The sequence below is a fragment of the Ipomoea nil genome, unplaced genomic scaffold, assembly GCF_001879475.1.
Source record: "Ipomoea nil cultivar Tokyo-kokei standard unplaced genomic scaffold, Asagao_1.1 scaffold2705, whole genome shotgun sequence".
In the NCBI taxonomy this organism is placed as follows: domain Eukaryota; kingdom Viridiplantae; phylum Streptophyta; class Magnoliopsida; order Solanales; family Convolvulaceae; genus Ipomoea; species Ipomoea nil.
In genome coordinates, this window is record NW_017619133.1 from 1,401,218 (window position 1) to 1,417,404 (window position 16,187).

General features: G+C 39.6%; 1 protein-coding gene across 1 annotated transcript; it reads right to left on the reverse strand.

Annotated features, from left to right (window-relative positions):
* Positions 1 to 855: 855 nt before the first annotated feature.
* Positions 856 to 3,923, reverse strand: LOC109156281 (uncharacterized mitochondrial protein AtMg00810-like). Its single transcript, XM_019304134.1, has 2 exons — positions 3,605 to 3,923; positions 856 to 1,103 (listed from the first exon to the last, which is right to left on the reverse strand). The coding sequence occupies exons 1-2, from the start codon at positions 3,921 to 3,923 to the stop codon at positions 856 to 858; spliced, it is 567 nt and encodes a 188-aa protein (XP_019159679.1).
* Between the last annotated feature and the right edge of the window lie 12,264 nt (positions 3,924 to 16,187).

Genomic DNA, 16,187 nt, shown 5'->3' on the forward strand with positions numbered 1-16,187 from the left:
GATTTTTAGATTACAGCTATATATATAATTATGACAATGAATTAGTATTAGTTATTAGTATTGGTTGTGATTGATTATATCATGTTGATGTATTGTATGCATTTTGATGCAATTGAACAACTTTTTATTACATATGAAATTAGGGATTTACAAATTTGTAGTACTGGAATTATTGTATGCATTTTGATGCAATTGTGCAGTTTTTAATTGTATTTGATATTAGAGATTTACAAAGTGGAAATTTAAAAAAAAAAATTATAAATATTAAAAAATATATGTATAGACGGCGGTTCTTTCGTTGAACCGCCGCCTATACATATTTTATAAGGTCCAAATTATATGTATAGACGGCGGTTCCTCAAGAAAACCGCCGTCTATACATATATTTTGAACGTTAAAACATATGTATAGACGGTGGTTCTTTCTTTGAACCGCCGTCTATACATACTTTTTAAGGTCCAAATTATATGTATAGACGGCGGTTCCTCAAGAAAACCGTTGTCTATAAATATAATTGTTGAGATTACACGGCATACATTGTAAGATTAGACGGCTGTTAGCAACCGCCGTATATATGAAGTATAGACGACGGTTCAAAAAAACCGCCGTAGAAAGTCTATATTTACAAAGGCGGTCACTTACACGGCACTTCAAGAACCGCCGTGTATTTATAAAAATAACCGCCGTGGTAGGTGTATTTTGTAGTAGTGTGGAATGTTGAACTAGATTCTTTGAAATGTTTATGGCACTAATATTGTCACAATAAAGTGTCATAGAGTCTTGAGAGAGGCCATAATCCAGCAGCATATGCTTCATCCAGACAAGTTGAGTGCAACACCCTCCAGCTGCTATGTATTATGCCTCGGCCATACTCAGGGATATTGAGCTCTGTTTCTTACTTAGCCATGACACTATGTTTTTCCCAACAAAGAAGCATCCACCTGATGTGCTTTTCCTGTCATCGATGTTTCCTGCCCAATCAGCATCACAGTATGCGATCAAACTCAGTTCACTGTCCTTGGAATACCATAATCCATACTGAATTTTACCCTTGATGTATTTCAAAATCCATTTTGTAGCTATTAGATGTGACTCTTTGGGATCTGATTAATATCTTGCACACATGCCAACACTGAACATTATGTCTGGACGTGTAACACCCCGTGTTACGATCCCTAAAATCAATTAAATCATTTAGCCAACTACCCAAAAGAAGGAATTAAATCACAATAATTAATTAGGAAAGGCCCACCATAGTCCATGGGCCCTTATCCCTAAACCCAATCCTTAGTTCCAAAAGAAATAGAATTAGCAAACCTATAATATTAGTTCCTAACTAAGACTCCTAAATATATAAATAGGGGGCTTAAGAGGCACCTAGAAACCCCCCACCACAATAAACGTTCCACCACCCCAAAGAGCTCCAAGAATCCCCTTAGAAGAAATCAAGAAAGCAAGAAAGCTTAAAGAAAGACCCTTCATAGCCAAGGAATTAATTAAGGCTAAGAGGTAACCCATGTCTCAACCAAACCTATTTTCATAGCTATGATTCCCCTCTTAGGATTTCCCCATATTATTGTGTATTGATGATTTGTGTTATTATTGATGATTGATGGGATAATTCCATGGGTGATCTTGAGGATGAAAGGTTCCTGATAATTATGGTGTTCTTGATGATTATATGACGTTCTTGATGATTATATGATGTTCTTGATGATTGTAGGATGTTCTTGATGTTTATATAATATTCTTACCGAATCTTGATATTAGAAGATGAATCGTGACCTTATTGATTTAAAATTGATTAGAACCCTAGGTTGTATCGTATGGAATTATTCTTGGTATATTGGGTGGGAATTTGCATGATTGGGTGTTTATTATGTTTAGAAAAAGCATGATAGGTTATGTGCCGTTTGTTTCCTGATTTTGATCCGTTAATTGTCTACGTGTGTTATCAATTGCGTTTGAAAGTGTCCAAGCATGGTTTCGGGTTCCACAAAGGTTCCCGGGGCGTTTTTGATGAAAAGAGTCAGTGGGGGGTAGGTGGGGGTAGGGGACCCGCCACCTACCCGCGGCCTTCTTGGGCAACGCCGGCAGCGGGCAGCCGGCGGGCGGGCAGCTGCCCGCCAGGCACCCGCTGCCTGGAATGGCTACCGCCGGCGGGTGAACCCTCACCCACCGGCTACCCGCTGGTTTGCACCCCAATTGGGGATTTTGGCTTCCCCGTTTGATGTTCCCCCGACCCCCGTGGTGTCCCAACGGACTCCGTCTATCGTGCCTATGTCTAGTTTGATTTTCGGGTACCGTTCGTATGTCGTATGAGTCTTATATATTGCATGCTAGTTGAATTGGTATCCCGTTGACCTAGGTGAAAGAAGTATGAACCCCTTAGGAATATTCTTAGTATGTGAAGGATCACACATAGGTTTTGTTATACGTTTTCTCCCCCTTCCCAATGTGTTAATGTGGGTTGCATGTGCTTGCTATGTGTTATGTGTGCATGTTACCCCGACTTGGTTGAGATCAATCGGGCTATACGGGCAGTCGGGTGGGCTGAGAACCATACCGGCTGTTAACCAGGCTGGTAGAGACCGGTCAGGTATATAAATATTATATAGGACTAAGATCCACTATACGGGCAGTTGAATGGGTTGAGAACCATCCCAACTGTTAACCAGGCTGGTAGAGACCGGTTAGGTATATAAAGATTATATAGGACAGAGGTCCACTATACGGGCAGTTGAATGGGTTGAGAACCATCCCAACTGTTAACCAGGCTGGTAGAGACCGGTCAGGTATATAAATATTATATAGAGCTGCGGCTCATCGGTCGGTTGCGATCGACCCCTCCGTGCTGTGAGACGGGGCAGGGTGCTGCGGGGCCGTGTCAGAGCTATATGCGCTGACCCTCATGTATGGGCATGCGATTGGTCCTGTGGCGCCAACAAAGTGTGCTATGTGATGAAGAATGGATGAGTTGTTGTTATGAGTATCTTGGGGATGAGACTATGAGATTTATACCGGGGATTGTATATGTTGGGTTATGATTATTAATTGTGCTTATCTTATCTGTCTTGCCTGTTGTAAACTGTATATGCTCGGTATAACTGCTGTCTGTGCTTCGCCCTATCTGTTGAGTCTATCCCTGTTTTAAAAGCTAGAGTTCGTAGGAGATATCCTCATGTTCAAAATGACTTTTCATATATCTATATATGTATTGTATTTCAACGCGTTGGAGTGGGTTACCAGCATCTCTCGCTGAACAGATATATTTGGCTTTCAGGCACAGACGAGTAGATCACTGGAGTGCGCTAGAAGCTTGGACATAGCTTAGATAGTTTTTCCCTTTCGACCTGCGTGCCATGATTTAGTATTGATACTATTTGAGGATATTAGTTAGTTAGCCTGTGCACCTGAGTTCTCTAGCTCAGGTGTGGCATAGCACCCCATACTCTCGTATTATGTTTTGGGAATTAATGAGATTTCACCTTTATTTTATAAGTTTTAAATATCCTGAAAATCTGGGGTGTTACAGGACGACTAGCTGTTAGATAAAGCAAACTCCCAATCAGACTTCGATAGACTGTGGAATCTACTGACTGACCGACATCATCTTTGGACAGATTTGCAGAGGTTGAAATAGGGGTCCTAGGTGTCTTACATGATTCCAGATCAAACTTCTTAACCAGGTTCTTCGCATACTCTTCTTGTGAGATAAAGTATCCTTCGAGGCTTTGTTTAACTTGAAGAACTAGGAAGTAAGTCAGTTGACCAACCATGGACATTTCAAACTCTTTCTTCGTGACTTCCACTAAATCATCAGTATACTTCTGTAGAGTAAATCCAAACACATTATCGTCCACATAGATCTGAGCAATTGTAACATGACTCCCAGTGGTCTTGACAAACAATGTTTTGTCCATACTTCCTCGATTATAACCATGATGTAATAGATACTGCGTCTTTAACACCCCGTGTTATGGCCTTTAATCCCAAATTAATTATTTAATTAATTTCATTAATAATAATTAAAAATGATTTAATTTGATTAGAAATCCCTTTAATTAATTAAAGTGGTCCACCACGGATCGTGGACCCTTGCCTAAACTAGAGTCATATGCCCATTAGAAATAAAGAAAGTATACCTTTACTATTCAGATTATGGTTAGGATTCTCTTTAATTAATTAATATGGTCCACCATGGACCATGGACCCTTATCCCTAAAACAAGTCCTTAGTCCTATAAGGAATAGAATTAGTAAACCCATACCATTCAGACCCTAATTAGGACTCCTATATATATATATATATATATATATATATATATATATATATATATATATAGAAGTCACACCACAATAGATATCACCACACAAGAATTCCCAAGGGACTCCCCACCACCAAGCCTTAGGAGATCAAAACGGATGGAAATCTTAGGGAAAAACCTTAATAGCCAAGGAATGATTAATTTAGGCTAAGAGGTAACCCATGTCTTAACAAAACCTATTTTCTTTGCTATAATCTCCATCTTTGGCTTCTCCTCTATACTCGTGTCTTGATAAATCGTTTGTGATATTGATGATATGATCTTGATGATGATAGGAAGTTTTTGATGATTATGTGATGTTCTAGATAAATCTTGATGTTCCTTGATGTTAAAAGATGAACTATGATGTTGATTATTTAAATATGATTAGAGCCCTAGGATGAATCGTGAAATTCATATTGTGGTATTCTTGATATATTTGGGTGGGAATTCGCATGTTCGGGTGTTAATTATGCTTAGAAGTCATGATAGGATATGTGCTATTTGATTCTTGCTTTTGATCCATTAATTGTCTACGTGGTGTCATCAATTGCGTTTAAAAGTGTCTAAGCATGGTTTCGGGTTCCACAAAGGATCCCGGGACGGTTATTTTGATAAAGAGTCAGTGGGGGATAGGGGAAACCCGCCACCTACCCGCTGCCCCTAAGGGCGTCGCCGGCAGCGGGCAGGCGACTGCCCGCCGGGCACCCGCTGCCCAGTAGCCTCGCTACCGGCGGGTGGTCCTCCACCCGCTGGCCACCCGCTGGTTTTCTCACGTCGGGATGGTGGTTTCCTCCATTTGATGTTTCCCCGACCCTCGTGGTGTCCCAACGGACTCCGTTTATCGTGCCTAAGTCTAGTTTGATGTTTCGGGTACCGTTCGTAGGATAAAAGAGTCTTGTGTATCGCATGCTAGTTGAATTGGTATCCCGTTGGCCTAGGTGAAAGAAGTAAGAACCCCTTAAGATTATTCCTAGTATGTGGATGATCACGCATAAGTTTCATTATACGCTTTCTCCCCTTTCCCAATGTGTTAATGTGGGTTGCATGTGATTGCTATGTGTTATGTGTGCATGATACCCCAATTTGGTTGCGATCAAATTGGTTATTCCTGAGCTGCGGTTCAGAAGCTGGCTGCGGTCAGAATTACACTCTTGGGCTGCAGTCCACCGTTTGGTTGCGATCAAATGTTTTACATGAGCTGTGGTTCATATTCCTGGCTGCGGTCAGATGATCACTCTTGGGATGCGGTCCACTGTTTGGTTGCAATCAAACATTATGCGCTGTCAGAGCTATATGCGGGGCCGTGTCAGAGCTATATGCGCTGACCCTCATGTATGGGCATGCGATTGGTCCTATGGCGCCACCAAAGTGTGCTTGTGTGATGAGATGAATGATGATATGAATGAGATAAAGTGAATCTGTGACCGTAGGATATATGCTAGTATCTTTATATGCTTGGTTATAACTGTTGAATGTGCTTATCCCTATCTGTCGAGTCTATTCCGGTTTTGAAACTAGAGTTTCCTAGGATATCTATTCCTGCTTCAAAATGGTTTTTCTTATATTTGGCTTTCAGGCACAGACGATTATTCGCTGGGTTACCAGCATTATTCGCTGAACAGAGATATTTGGCTTTCAGGCACAGACGATTAGCTCCGGAGCACGCTAGAGGACCCAAGGCTTAGATAGATAGTTTCATATTCGGCCTGCGTGCCATAATGATGTAATGATGTTGTTTAAGGATAATTAGATAGTTTAGCCTGTGCATCTGAGTTCTCCAGCTCAGATGTGGCATAACACCCCATGCTCTTATGTTTAGTACTGCTCTGTTTGGGATTTAATGAGAATTTACCTTTATTATTTATGTTTTAAAAGTTTCGAAAATCTGGGGTGTTACAGTGTCAGTCGTTCATACCATGCCCATGGAGCCTGTTTGAGTCCATAGAGAGCTTTCCAAAGTTTGTAGACATGATTTGGATAAACTGGATCTTCAAACCCTTTAGGTTGTGCCACATAGATATCTTCATGTAAATATCCATTCAAGAATGCTGTCTTGACATCCATCTGAAATAGTGTGAAACCCGGTATGCATGCGATTACTAGTAAGATTCTGATTGATTCCAATCTAGCAACAGGTGCAAATGTTTCATCATAGTCAACTCCTTTTATCTGAGTATACCCTTGAGCAACTAGTCGAGCTTTATTTCTTGCAATGTTACTTGCTTCATCAGTTTTGTTTTTGAAAATCCACTTTGTTCCGATTATATTTACACTGTCAGGTCTTGGGACAAGGTCCCATACATGATTTCTTTCTAACTGATGTAGTTCCTCTTGCATTGCCTTAACCCATAAGTCATCTTGTAATGCTTCCTTCACAATTTTTGGTTCTATTTTTGAGGTGTAACAGGCGAAACCAGCTATTTTTATCAGATTACTTCTTACTCTGCTTCTGGTGCGCATTCCATCAGTTAGATCACCAATTATGTTGTCTGATGGATGATTTTTCTGAGTTCTGGTGGGCTTGTCTTTGTCATCTTCATCAGAGAGCAATTTGTCTTTGTCTGGATTTCCCTCATTTTCTTCTGATGATTTATGTGTGTCGGTCAGTTTGGTTGTATCATACGATTTTGGTGGATCACTAACACGAGAATCTGACTCAGAGTCAGTCATAGATGCTTCATTTGATTCTTTGGGATTGTCATCAATAACCACATTTACTGACTCCAAGACTGTCTGAGTTCTTTTGTTGTAGACCCAATAGGCTCGACTGTTTGGTGAGTATCCAAGAAATATTCCGTCATCACTTTTGGGTTCGAACTTTCCTCTTTGTTCCCGATCAATTAGAACATAGCATTTGGTTCCAAACAGATAAAAGTATTTCAAGTTTGGCTTTTTCCCTTTGCATATCTCATATGGTGTCTGAGAGGTACCGGGTATGAGATAGATTCTATTAACTGTATGATAGGCAATGTGTACTGCTTCAGCCTAGAAAGTTTTCCTGTCGAGACCATCAGGTCTCGATGCATCGAGTCATCGCACGACGCGTCGAGCGAATGACGCTACATTGCGCTGTATTGCAATAATTAAAGGGGCAGTCTCAAATTCTGAAAGAAAGAAGAGCAGCGTTGAATCACCTGCAACAAATTCCAATTTAAAGCACATGGTTTTGATTGGCAAATCAAATAAAAAGGCGGCATTAATTTCTAAATATCATTAGGCGGCAATTTCTAAAGTTAAATAAGAAAATTCTGATTTCGTCCCGGTTTGGTTCCAACTATAAAACCCCACCTTCCTCAATCCTAAGGGAAAATTCAGAATTCAGAATTCAGAGATCTTTGGAGAATAAGGAGAGAAATCAAGAGCCACAAGTTATCTTGGGAAGGAAAAGAAGACTAGGGAGATTTGAGAAAATCGTCTGGTTCATTCTTGTGCTCTTTTGATAATTTGTATTACCTTTATTATTATTTGCTATGTATAATTTAGCCATGCTTGGCTAAATTCTATAGAGATTCTTGGGTAGAAAGTGTTTACAAACCTATGTGTCTGTGCTCTCAGATTCTTTAATATATTATTATTTGGGTTTAATACTTGTGTTGCAATTGTGATAATATTGTTTGATGCTTGTAATTAGTGGCCATAGTTACTTGTTTCGTTTGCTTTGTTTGTGTCACAACGAGAGTTGGGCATTACTTTGATTAGTGTTTTTGTTAGGGAGCTTAATTCTTGATTATTGCATATCGACAGATGGTAGAAGTTAGGAATTTATGATGTTTGATCTTGTTTTATTGGGTGTTTAAGCCACGAGAGTGGAAATTCACTAGTGTTAGTGACTATGAGAGCAGCTCTATACCACCTTGCATCCTCACACTTGTTAAACCCAGATTTTAATATTGTCATTAAGATTTGGCACTAGGTGATTAAATACTTGAATCCCATGAATCTCATCTTCTCTCTAATTGTTTTCAAAATCCTGAATCTATACTTTATTTTGTTTATTTTATGCAAATCAATCATCCAAACAATTGTTAGGATTAGTTCTAATGAATAATGTAACTAGTGCTTGATACAACCACTTCCTTGTGGATCGATAACTTGTACTCCGAGTATTATTTGTTTGCAAATATACTACGCATCAGGTTCGATTCTTCCTTTCCACAACCCCATTCTGTTGTGCCGTTCGTGGAGCAGAGAATTCATGAGCTATCCCATTTTCTGAACAGAAGTCTGAGTATAGGATGTTCTCAAACTCCTTTCCATGATACTTCTCAGCCTTTGGATTTTTACAATGGGTTCGCCCTTTTCCTTTTGTATTCTTATGCACCAAGTTTTGAAAGCATTAAACGCTTCTGACTTTCCTCTTAGAAAGTATACCCAACTGAACCGTGAAAAGTCGGCAACACACACAAATATATATTTCTTTCCTCCAATGCTTTCAGTTTGTGTTGGTCCCATAAGGTCTATATGAACCAATTCTAAACATCTCTCAGTAGTAGTCATTTTTACTGCTTTGTGGGGAGCCCTAATTTGTTTTCCAATAGCACATGCACAACAAACTCCATCCTGTTCCACTTTAAGCTTTGGTATCCCTCGAACAGCATCAAATTTGATCACTTTGTCCATATCTCTGAAGTTTACGTGACCCAAACGTCGATGGCATAGTTTTGATTCGTCTGCTTTAGATATAAAACAAGTAGTATCATTGTTTAAAACATAGCAATTGTCAGACGAGCGAGTTCCTTCCATTACCACTTGATCTGCCTTATCACGAACCCTACAACAGTCTCGGTTGAAACACACATTCCAATTATGATCACACAGCTGACTGATGCTAATAAGATTTGCTTTCAGACCACTAACCACGAGAACATCTTCCAGATGTGGCAGCCCCGACACATTTAGAGTACCTTTACCAACTATCTTTCCCTTTTGTCTGTCCCCATAGGTCACTGATCCGCTACTATGATGAACAGACATACGACACTTGGCATTCCCAGTCATATGTCTGGAGCATCTACTGTCGAAATACCATCTTGTTTTGGTCATAGAGGCAGTCAATACTATTGTGGGATAACAGATTACTTCTGATTTCCTGACCTAAACTTGCTTTATGAATGGAGTAATTGTCTTGTTCCGATATTTTTCTTTCCTTTGATCTCTGTAAAAGAAGTAACACTCAGGTCTGGTGTGCCCTTTTGTTAGACAGTAGTGACAGATGGGTACATATGATCTGACTTTAACATACTTGGTCTTAAACTTTGAGTGTTGGGACAGAAATTTGACTCTTCTAGATTCATCCTTAGTGAGCAAGGCAGTCATGCTTCCACTCTGATAGAACTGAGTAGATCTTGATGATTGACCACGTTCATGATAGAGAACTGAATCACCACCAGAGGTTCCTTTTTTGATAAATGCAGGAGCTGACATTGAGCACTGTCCACGTTCAAATCCAAGCCCTTTTTTATCATTAGGATTTCAACCAGAATCCAGGATTTTGTCTGAGGTTTAAGTGGTATCCATCATCTTGATATTTTTCTTCAGATCCTCCAGTTCTTTTATCAGCTTTCCTTCTCGAGATCTAATCTGAGCAATAAGATCATCTTTTGATACTAGTTCAGTGTTTAGTTTCTTGAGTAGTTCATCTCGGTGTTTCAAATCTTCATTCAGATTCTTGTTGATTTTCACTAGTTGTTCCCAACTACCAACCAGTTTGGAAAATTCCATCTCTAGCTGAACTTGTCGCTCTTCAAAATCATCTGATGATATGTAGGATTCACCATCAGTTTCATCTTCTTCTAAGTGAACCTCTGTTGCTATGAAGAAGGCTACGAAGTTTCCAACATTATCATCAGACGGGTCATCTGTTGTTTCCTCTTCATCATCACTTAGGGTAGATATAGACATAGATTTCTTTCTTTTGAGATAAGTTGCACATTCAGACTGTATATGTCCAAACCCTTCACACTCTTGACATTGCACTGACCGATTTAACGGTTTAACTCCATCTGTAGATGTGGTTCTCAGTTGTCCTATTCATCCAGTCTGGGACTGACTATTCTTTGTGAAAGAGGTCGGTTCCAATTCCTGATATGAAAAGTTTCCACTTTTGTACTGAGTCCTGTTAGGCTGTCCTTGAGTCCTTCAATTGAAACCTTTCAGAATTTTCTTGAAGTTTTTTTGTTAACAAGGCTAAGTCTGCATCATCTATATCATCTATGTCAGATTCTCGATCAGCCTTAGCTACAAAAGCCACTAACTTGCCTTTTCTGTTGACTACAGGATCGTCATCAGCCAACACCTATAGTTCATAAGTATGCAGATTCCCCATAAGCTCTCATACACTCTTCTTCTCCCAGACTGTGTTTTTCTGAATTGCAGTCACTTTCATTCGGAATCGTTTGGGTAGAGAACGAAGGATCTTCTTGACAACTCTTTCATCAGTAAACGGTTCCCCAAGTACTGATACTCTATTCATCAAATTCTGAACACGACTGTGGAAGTTAGAGATAGTTTCTTCTTCACCCATCCTGAGAGCTTCGAATTCTGATAGGACCATCTGGAGCTTTGACTGTTTTACATCACTGGTGCCCTCAAACCTGGTTTCAAGGATTTCCCATACACGTTTTGCCTCTTTTATTCCTATAACCAAAGTAAAGATTGATTCATGTAGAGATCCTACAATAGAATTTAGTGCTTTATTATTCAGATCAGAGGACGATATCTCATCTTCAGTCCGTGTCTCCAATGGTTTGATCTCAGTGGTTCCATCAGCATTCTAAACTGTCGGAGGACTCCATCTAGTGAGGACAGTACGATAAACTCTGGTGCCTTGAGCTTGAAGATAAATCTCCATTCAAGCCTTCCAGAAGGAATATTTATGACCATCCAATTCTGGTGGTTTCATATTTGCATCCATCCTGATTCAAAAACAGACAACTGCCCAGAACACACAAGTAGAGAGCAGTCTAAAATCCAACAGACAACCAAGCAACCAGCTTCTAAAAGGGAGATAAAAGGCAAAAAGCTTTTCCCGTATGGATCAAGACACTATATAGACTTAAATGCTCTGATACCACACATAATTTTGCATATTCTCTTAATCCAAATTAAGATTTAGTTTCTAGCAGTTGAATACGGATTGACTGATTTAGATTCTAGTTTAAACAGTCACGCGGAAGGTTAATGCAAAAAGTACGTAAATCAACACATATGATTGTTTACCCAGTTCGATACAGTGTGTATCTACATCTGGGGGATGATCACCGATACGTCCAATCCACTAACTCATAATCCAATGTACAAAGGAAGAGAAAAAAAATCTCACCCAAGTGCCCCACACAAGGTCAGTACCCAGTCTACAAAGGTTTAGTGGATTGTTGAAGTCGGAGAGCCACGCATTCAAAAGTCCAATGAAATCCCTTCAATTGGAGAGCTAACTCTGATGCAGTCCGCTTTAATAACACAGTCCCACACTGTTCCTACAACTGAGTGATCTTCGCGACCTATAAATTAAGCAATGTTGATGCTTCTCAAGTTATTCTTCGCAATCACCAAGAACGCATAGTCTTGAGAAGAGGCATGACAACCAGAGATGTATATTCTGTTTAGTATAGAGTGTTGCGGCTTCACTCAATGCAACCCTAACTTCTGAGCGAATAAGAATATATGTACTTCTTTGATTTGGACACTCTCCAAATATATCTCTGATCGTAGATGGTAGGACTTTTTGTGAAGAAAGAAATCTTAAGATTCGATCCATACCTCTTAAGCTGATTCGCTGATATTCTTTCCAAAACTATCATTTCATAACCGTGTTCCATGTTTTAGAAACCTTCCTTTATTAGATCTTTGGTGGCTTGACCAAGCGGCGCGTCTGTTGGTTGTATTGATCAATCATTCATCTTCTGGAGCAAAATAGACACCAAGCTAAACTCTATCTTAATTTGCCATAATAATATTGTCAATTATATGTTGGGGTTTTTCTAAAAAAAAATGCACTAACAGGGACAATTTAGTTGTCAGAAGATCTAGTTCTATTCAATGTTCTCTGTGTGCCTATCTTTCACTGCAACTTAATTTCCTTGGGTGAACTTACAAGGAGATCCATGTGACACCCCATAAATCCAAACACTAATCAAGGATTAATTGAAGAATTAATCCAAGTTTCCTTGCTAATCTATTTCTAAAATCCTGAAATTTAATAGTCGATGGACTAGATTTTGACTAGTCACTTAAGTCAAAGGGTTGTACATTGTGCTTCTTGAGTTGTGCCTTTGTTCCCTTGTCTTTCCAACATTAGTAAGGGTAGAAATGTCTTTCTACCAAAAGTTTGTGATTCAAGCTAACCTAGCAAGACTCTTTCATTTCATTCACCCTTCAACCTAAAACACAAAAACTCTAGTCTCTCTCTAAAATGATTTAGCTTCTCCAAGCTATAATTTGAGCATCCAAGTCTTGCAAGATTTTCTCCCAAGATTCCTACTTTCTTCATCTTGAGCATAGGGGAGGGTAAGATCCTTGGCTTTTTGGTGTTTCTAATATCCTTTTAGGTGTCTTTTTCTAAAGTTAGGATCTTTGTTGTGTTTTGTTATGTGTAAGAAGTTGGTGTGGAAGAGCAGCTCTAGGAAAGGCTTTTAAGGGTGGATAAGTGAAAGTTGTACGGCTACAAAGGTAGCCCATGCTTTACAAAACCTATTTTCTTACTTATATGAAGATTCTTGGCTTCTACTTGTGATTCTTGTGTTGATTTGTGAGATTTGATGCATGTTTAGAGCTTGTTCTTAGGGTTCTTGAATGCCATTGCTTGGTTATTTCTTGGGTTCAAGTCATATTGTTGTTGTGTGTGAGATTTTGGGTGTTTTGGACTTGAACTTGGCTGTGTTGTTGGAAATCCCCGAAGGGATATTTTTGGTGTACATGTACATACCCGCGGGCGGAACGACGGGCAGAGGCCTACCCGCCGCCCCACCCGAGGGGAACGTTGTTGGCGACGTGCGGTGATTTTTTCCCCGTGATTCTTTTGTCTCGGTATTGATGTTTTGACCTCCCGATGTTGTTTTATTGGGCAATTTGTGAGTCTTCTTGATGTTTTGTATGTCTAGAACGGTATGTTAGGAATCCATGTAGGATTTGGTGTCTTGAATCGTACTAAGGGTCCGAATTTGTGATTTGTTGGGCTATTGTGAGTCTTGAATGTTCTATGGAACTATGTTTGGTTTACCCGTTTGATAAGCATGCTAGTTTCATGTTGAAATGCTAGTATGTGCAGTTTGTTCCTTCTTATTGGGATTAGCAACCCTTGTTGACAATCATTTGGTGTTGGATTGTGATCCTTCGTTGTTGAGTATGGTCTCATGTCTTTGTTGTGATCTATTGATTGATTCCTATGATATGAACATATGTAAATCGTTGTACCCTTGATTGATACTTGGTTGAGGCTATTGTTGAGCCTTAGTCTTCTTGGTAATGATGATGATCTTGTGTGACTATGATTGTGATTGGTGGTGTGTATCTGAGCTTGGCTCACATGTTGGAGGCTGTGTGAATGAAATTAATGGTACCCTCGTGTACTGAGAGTTCGGTGGTATGTTGGAGGTAAAGGTTGGAACTGTAATAAGGTCGGGGGTAGCCATAAGGTTGGAACTATGATACTTGTGACATGTAGTTGTCACCGTGTGAATGTGATTCCTTGCCTTTGAGCATGTCTTGGTGTACTCTACTTTGTGATCAGTAGGGTGCATCCTGAGTTGTGAGTCTCTCAAGTTTGTGGTCTTATTGTATTGTGAGGATGAAGATCCTCATCTCTCTTGTGAGTGATTGTTGAGTCTTTGAAGTTGATTTCCCTCCTTGGTTTTGAAATGATATATATTGTATTCCTGTTTCAAATGGTTTTGATTATATCTATCTATATATGTTATTTAACGCGTATTGATGGGTTACCAGCAATATTCGGGCTGATTGGGTGTTATCCCTTTATTCTACAGGTTTTGAGTAGATGCTGAGAGCGCTAGATAGATTAGCTACCATGTTTAGACGTTATCTTTTGTTGGCTTGTGAGCTTAGTTTAGCGGCCTGTGTGCCTAGACACTTTATGTTTTGTTGACTTGTTAGTTTTCCCGCCTGTGCACCTATGTTTGAGATAGGTGTGGCATAACACTTACCGATTTTATATAGCTTCTGCTTGCTTTATGTCTTGATGTTTAGATGTTTACCTTGAATTTACGTTTTAAATATGTGGTAAATCAGGGGTGTTACAATCCAAGTGTAGCATCTTGTTTCACTCTAACAAATGTATTATACAGGATCAACTCCATGGGAGGATGATTGGGGTGGCTGAATTGAAGAAGAGACTTTAACAACTTGATCTCACTGCCTTCATTCTTTGTAAACCTACTATAAATAGTTGTAGTTTTTGGCATGCTAGATTGGGACATGCCTCAGAAGGCAAGATTAGATTTCTACATTCCATTGATAATACAATCTGTAATGACAAACCAAATGTATGTGATTGTTGTCATTTTTCCAAGCAAAGAAGATTGCCTTTTAAACCTAGCACTAATATCTCAGATAACTGCTTTGATATTATACATGTTGATATTTGGGGACCCTATCAAACCCCCACTGTTTATGGACACAGGTATTTTCTCACCTTAGTGGATGATCACAGCAGGGCTACTTGGGTTTATCTGATGAGGTGGAAGAGTGAGGTAAAGCAGCTGTTACAAGATTTCTGTGAGCTGGTTAACACACAATTTGGCAAAATTATTAAATGTGTGAGGTCTGACAATGGGAAGGAATTCTTCTAGAAAGAAATCTATCAAACCAAGGGTATCATTCATCAAACATCATGTATATACACTCCTCAACAAAACAGCATTGTGGAAAGAAAACATGGCCACATCTTGGCAGTGGCTAGGGCTCTCAGAATTCAAGCTCATCTACCTAAGCATTTTTGGGGTGATTGCATCCTTCATGCAGTATACATTATCAACAGACTTCCATCAGTTGTTCTAGACAACAAGATACCTTATCAAATCCTTTTTGGCAAGGTGCCATAGTATCAACATCTAAGAGTTTTTAGTTGTCTAGCCTTTGCAGTTGCTCCTAGCTGTCAAAGGAACAAATTCTCTCCAAGAGCAAGAAAATGCATTTTCTTGGGCTTTGCTAATGGAGTAAAGGGGTACAAGTTGTATGATCTACACACCAAAGAGGTGTTCTTATCTAGGGATGTTTGCTTCTATGAAAGTACTTTTCCCTATCAAAGCAAATAAAGTGCACAGGACAATGAAAACAGCCTGGGAACTGACCTTATTTTACCATCTGAAGGGGTAACTTATTTAGACATTGATGAACAGGTGCAAGAAGATTTCATCAGTCCAAATGATCAGCATCAAGGCCAAGAGGACACTGATGTCAAAGCTCAATCTGAAACCCTAGTTCAAATAAGGGAGTTCAGTACAGAACCAGTCCCTGCACCCCCAGTTCAAGTAAGGGAACCAAGAAGGTCTACCAAAACCAGGGCCACTCCCACTTATCTTGCTGACTACACCTATCATAATGCCACTGTAAAAAGGACATCCCCACATGCCATTTATTATGTTCTATCTTATGACAAGTTATCTCAAAATTTTAAGGCTTTTGCAGTAAATGTCCTGATAACCAAAGAACCCAATACATACAATGAAGCTATAAATGAAGGATGTTGGAGAAAGGCTATGGAGGATGAAATCAATGCTTTGGAGGCCAATAACACATGGAGACTGACAGAACTTCCTCCAAACAGAGAGCCCATAGGCTGCAAATGGGTGTACAAAACCAAGCTTAAAGCTGATGGCACCATAGAGAGACACAAGGCTAGGCTGGTTGCAAAAGGGTACACACA

Excerpts from the sequence above, each read along its gene's own strand:
- LOC109156281 (XM_019304134.1), bottom strand. The coding sequence starts at position 3,923 with ATGGACAAAACATTGTTTGTCAAGACCACTGGGAGTCATGTTACAATT. Across the intron at positions 1,104-3,604 it reads TCTGTCCAAAGATGATGTCG|ATCCCAAAGAGTCACATCTA; the intron begins GTCAGTCAGTAG and ends GATATTAATCAG.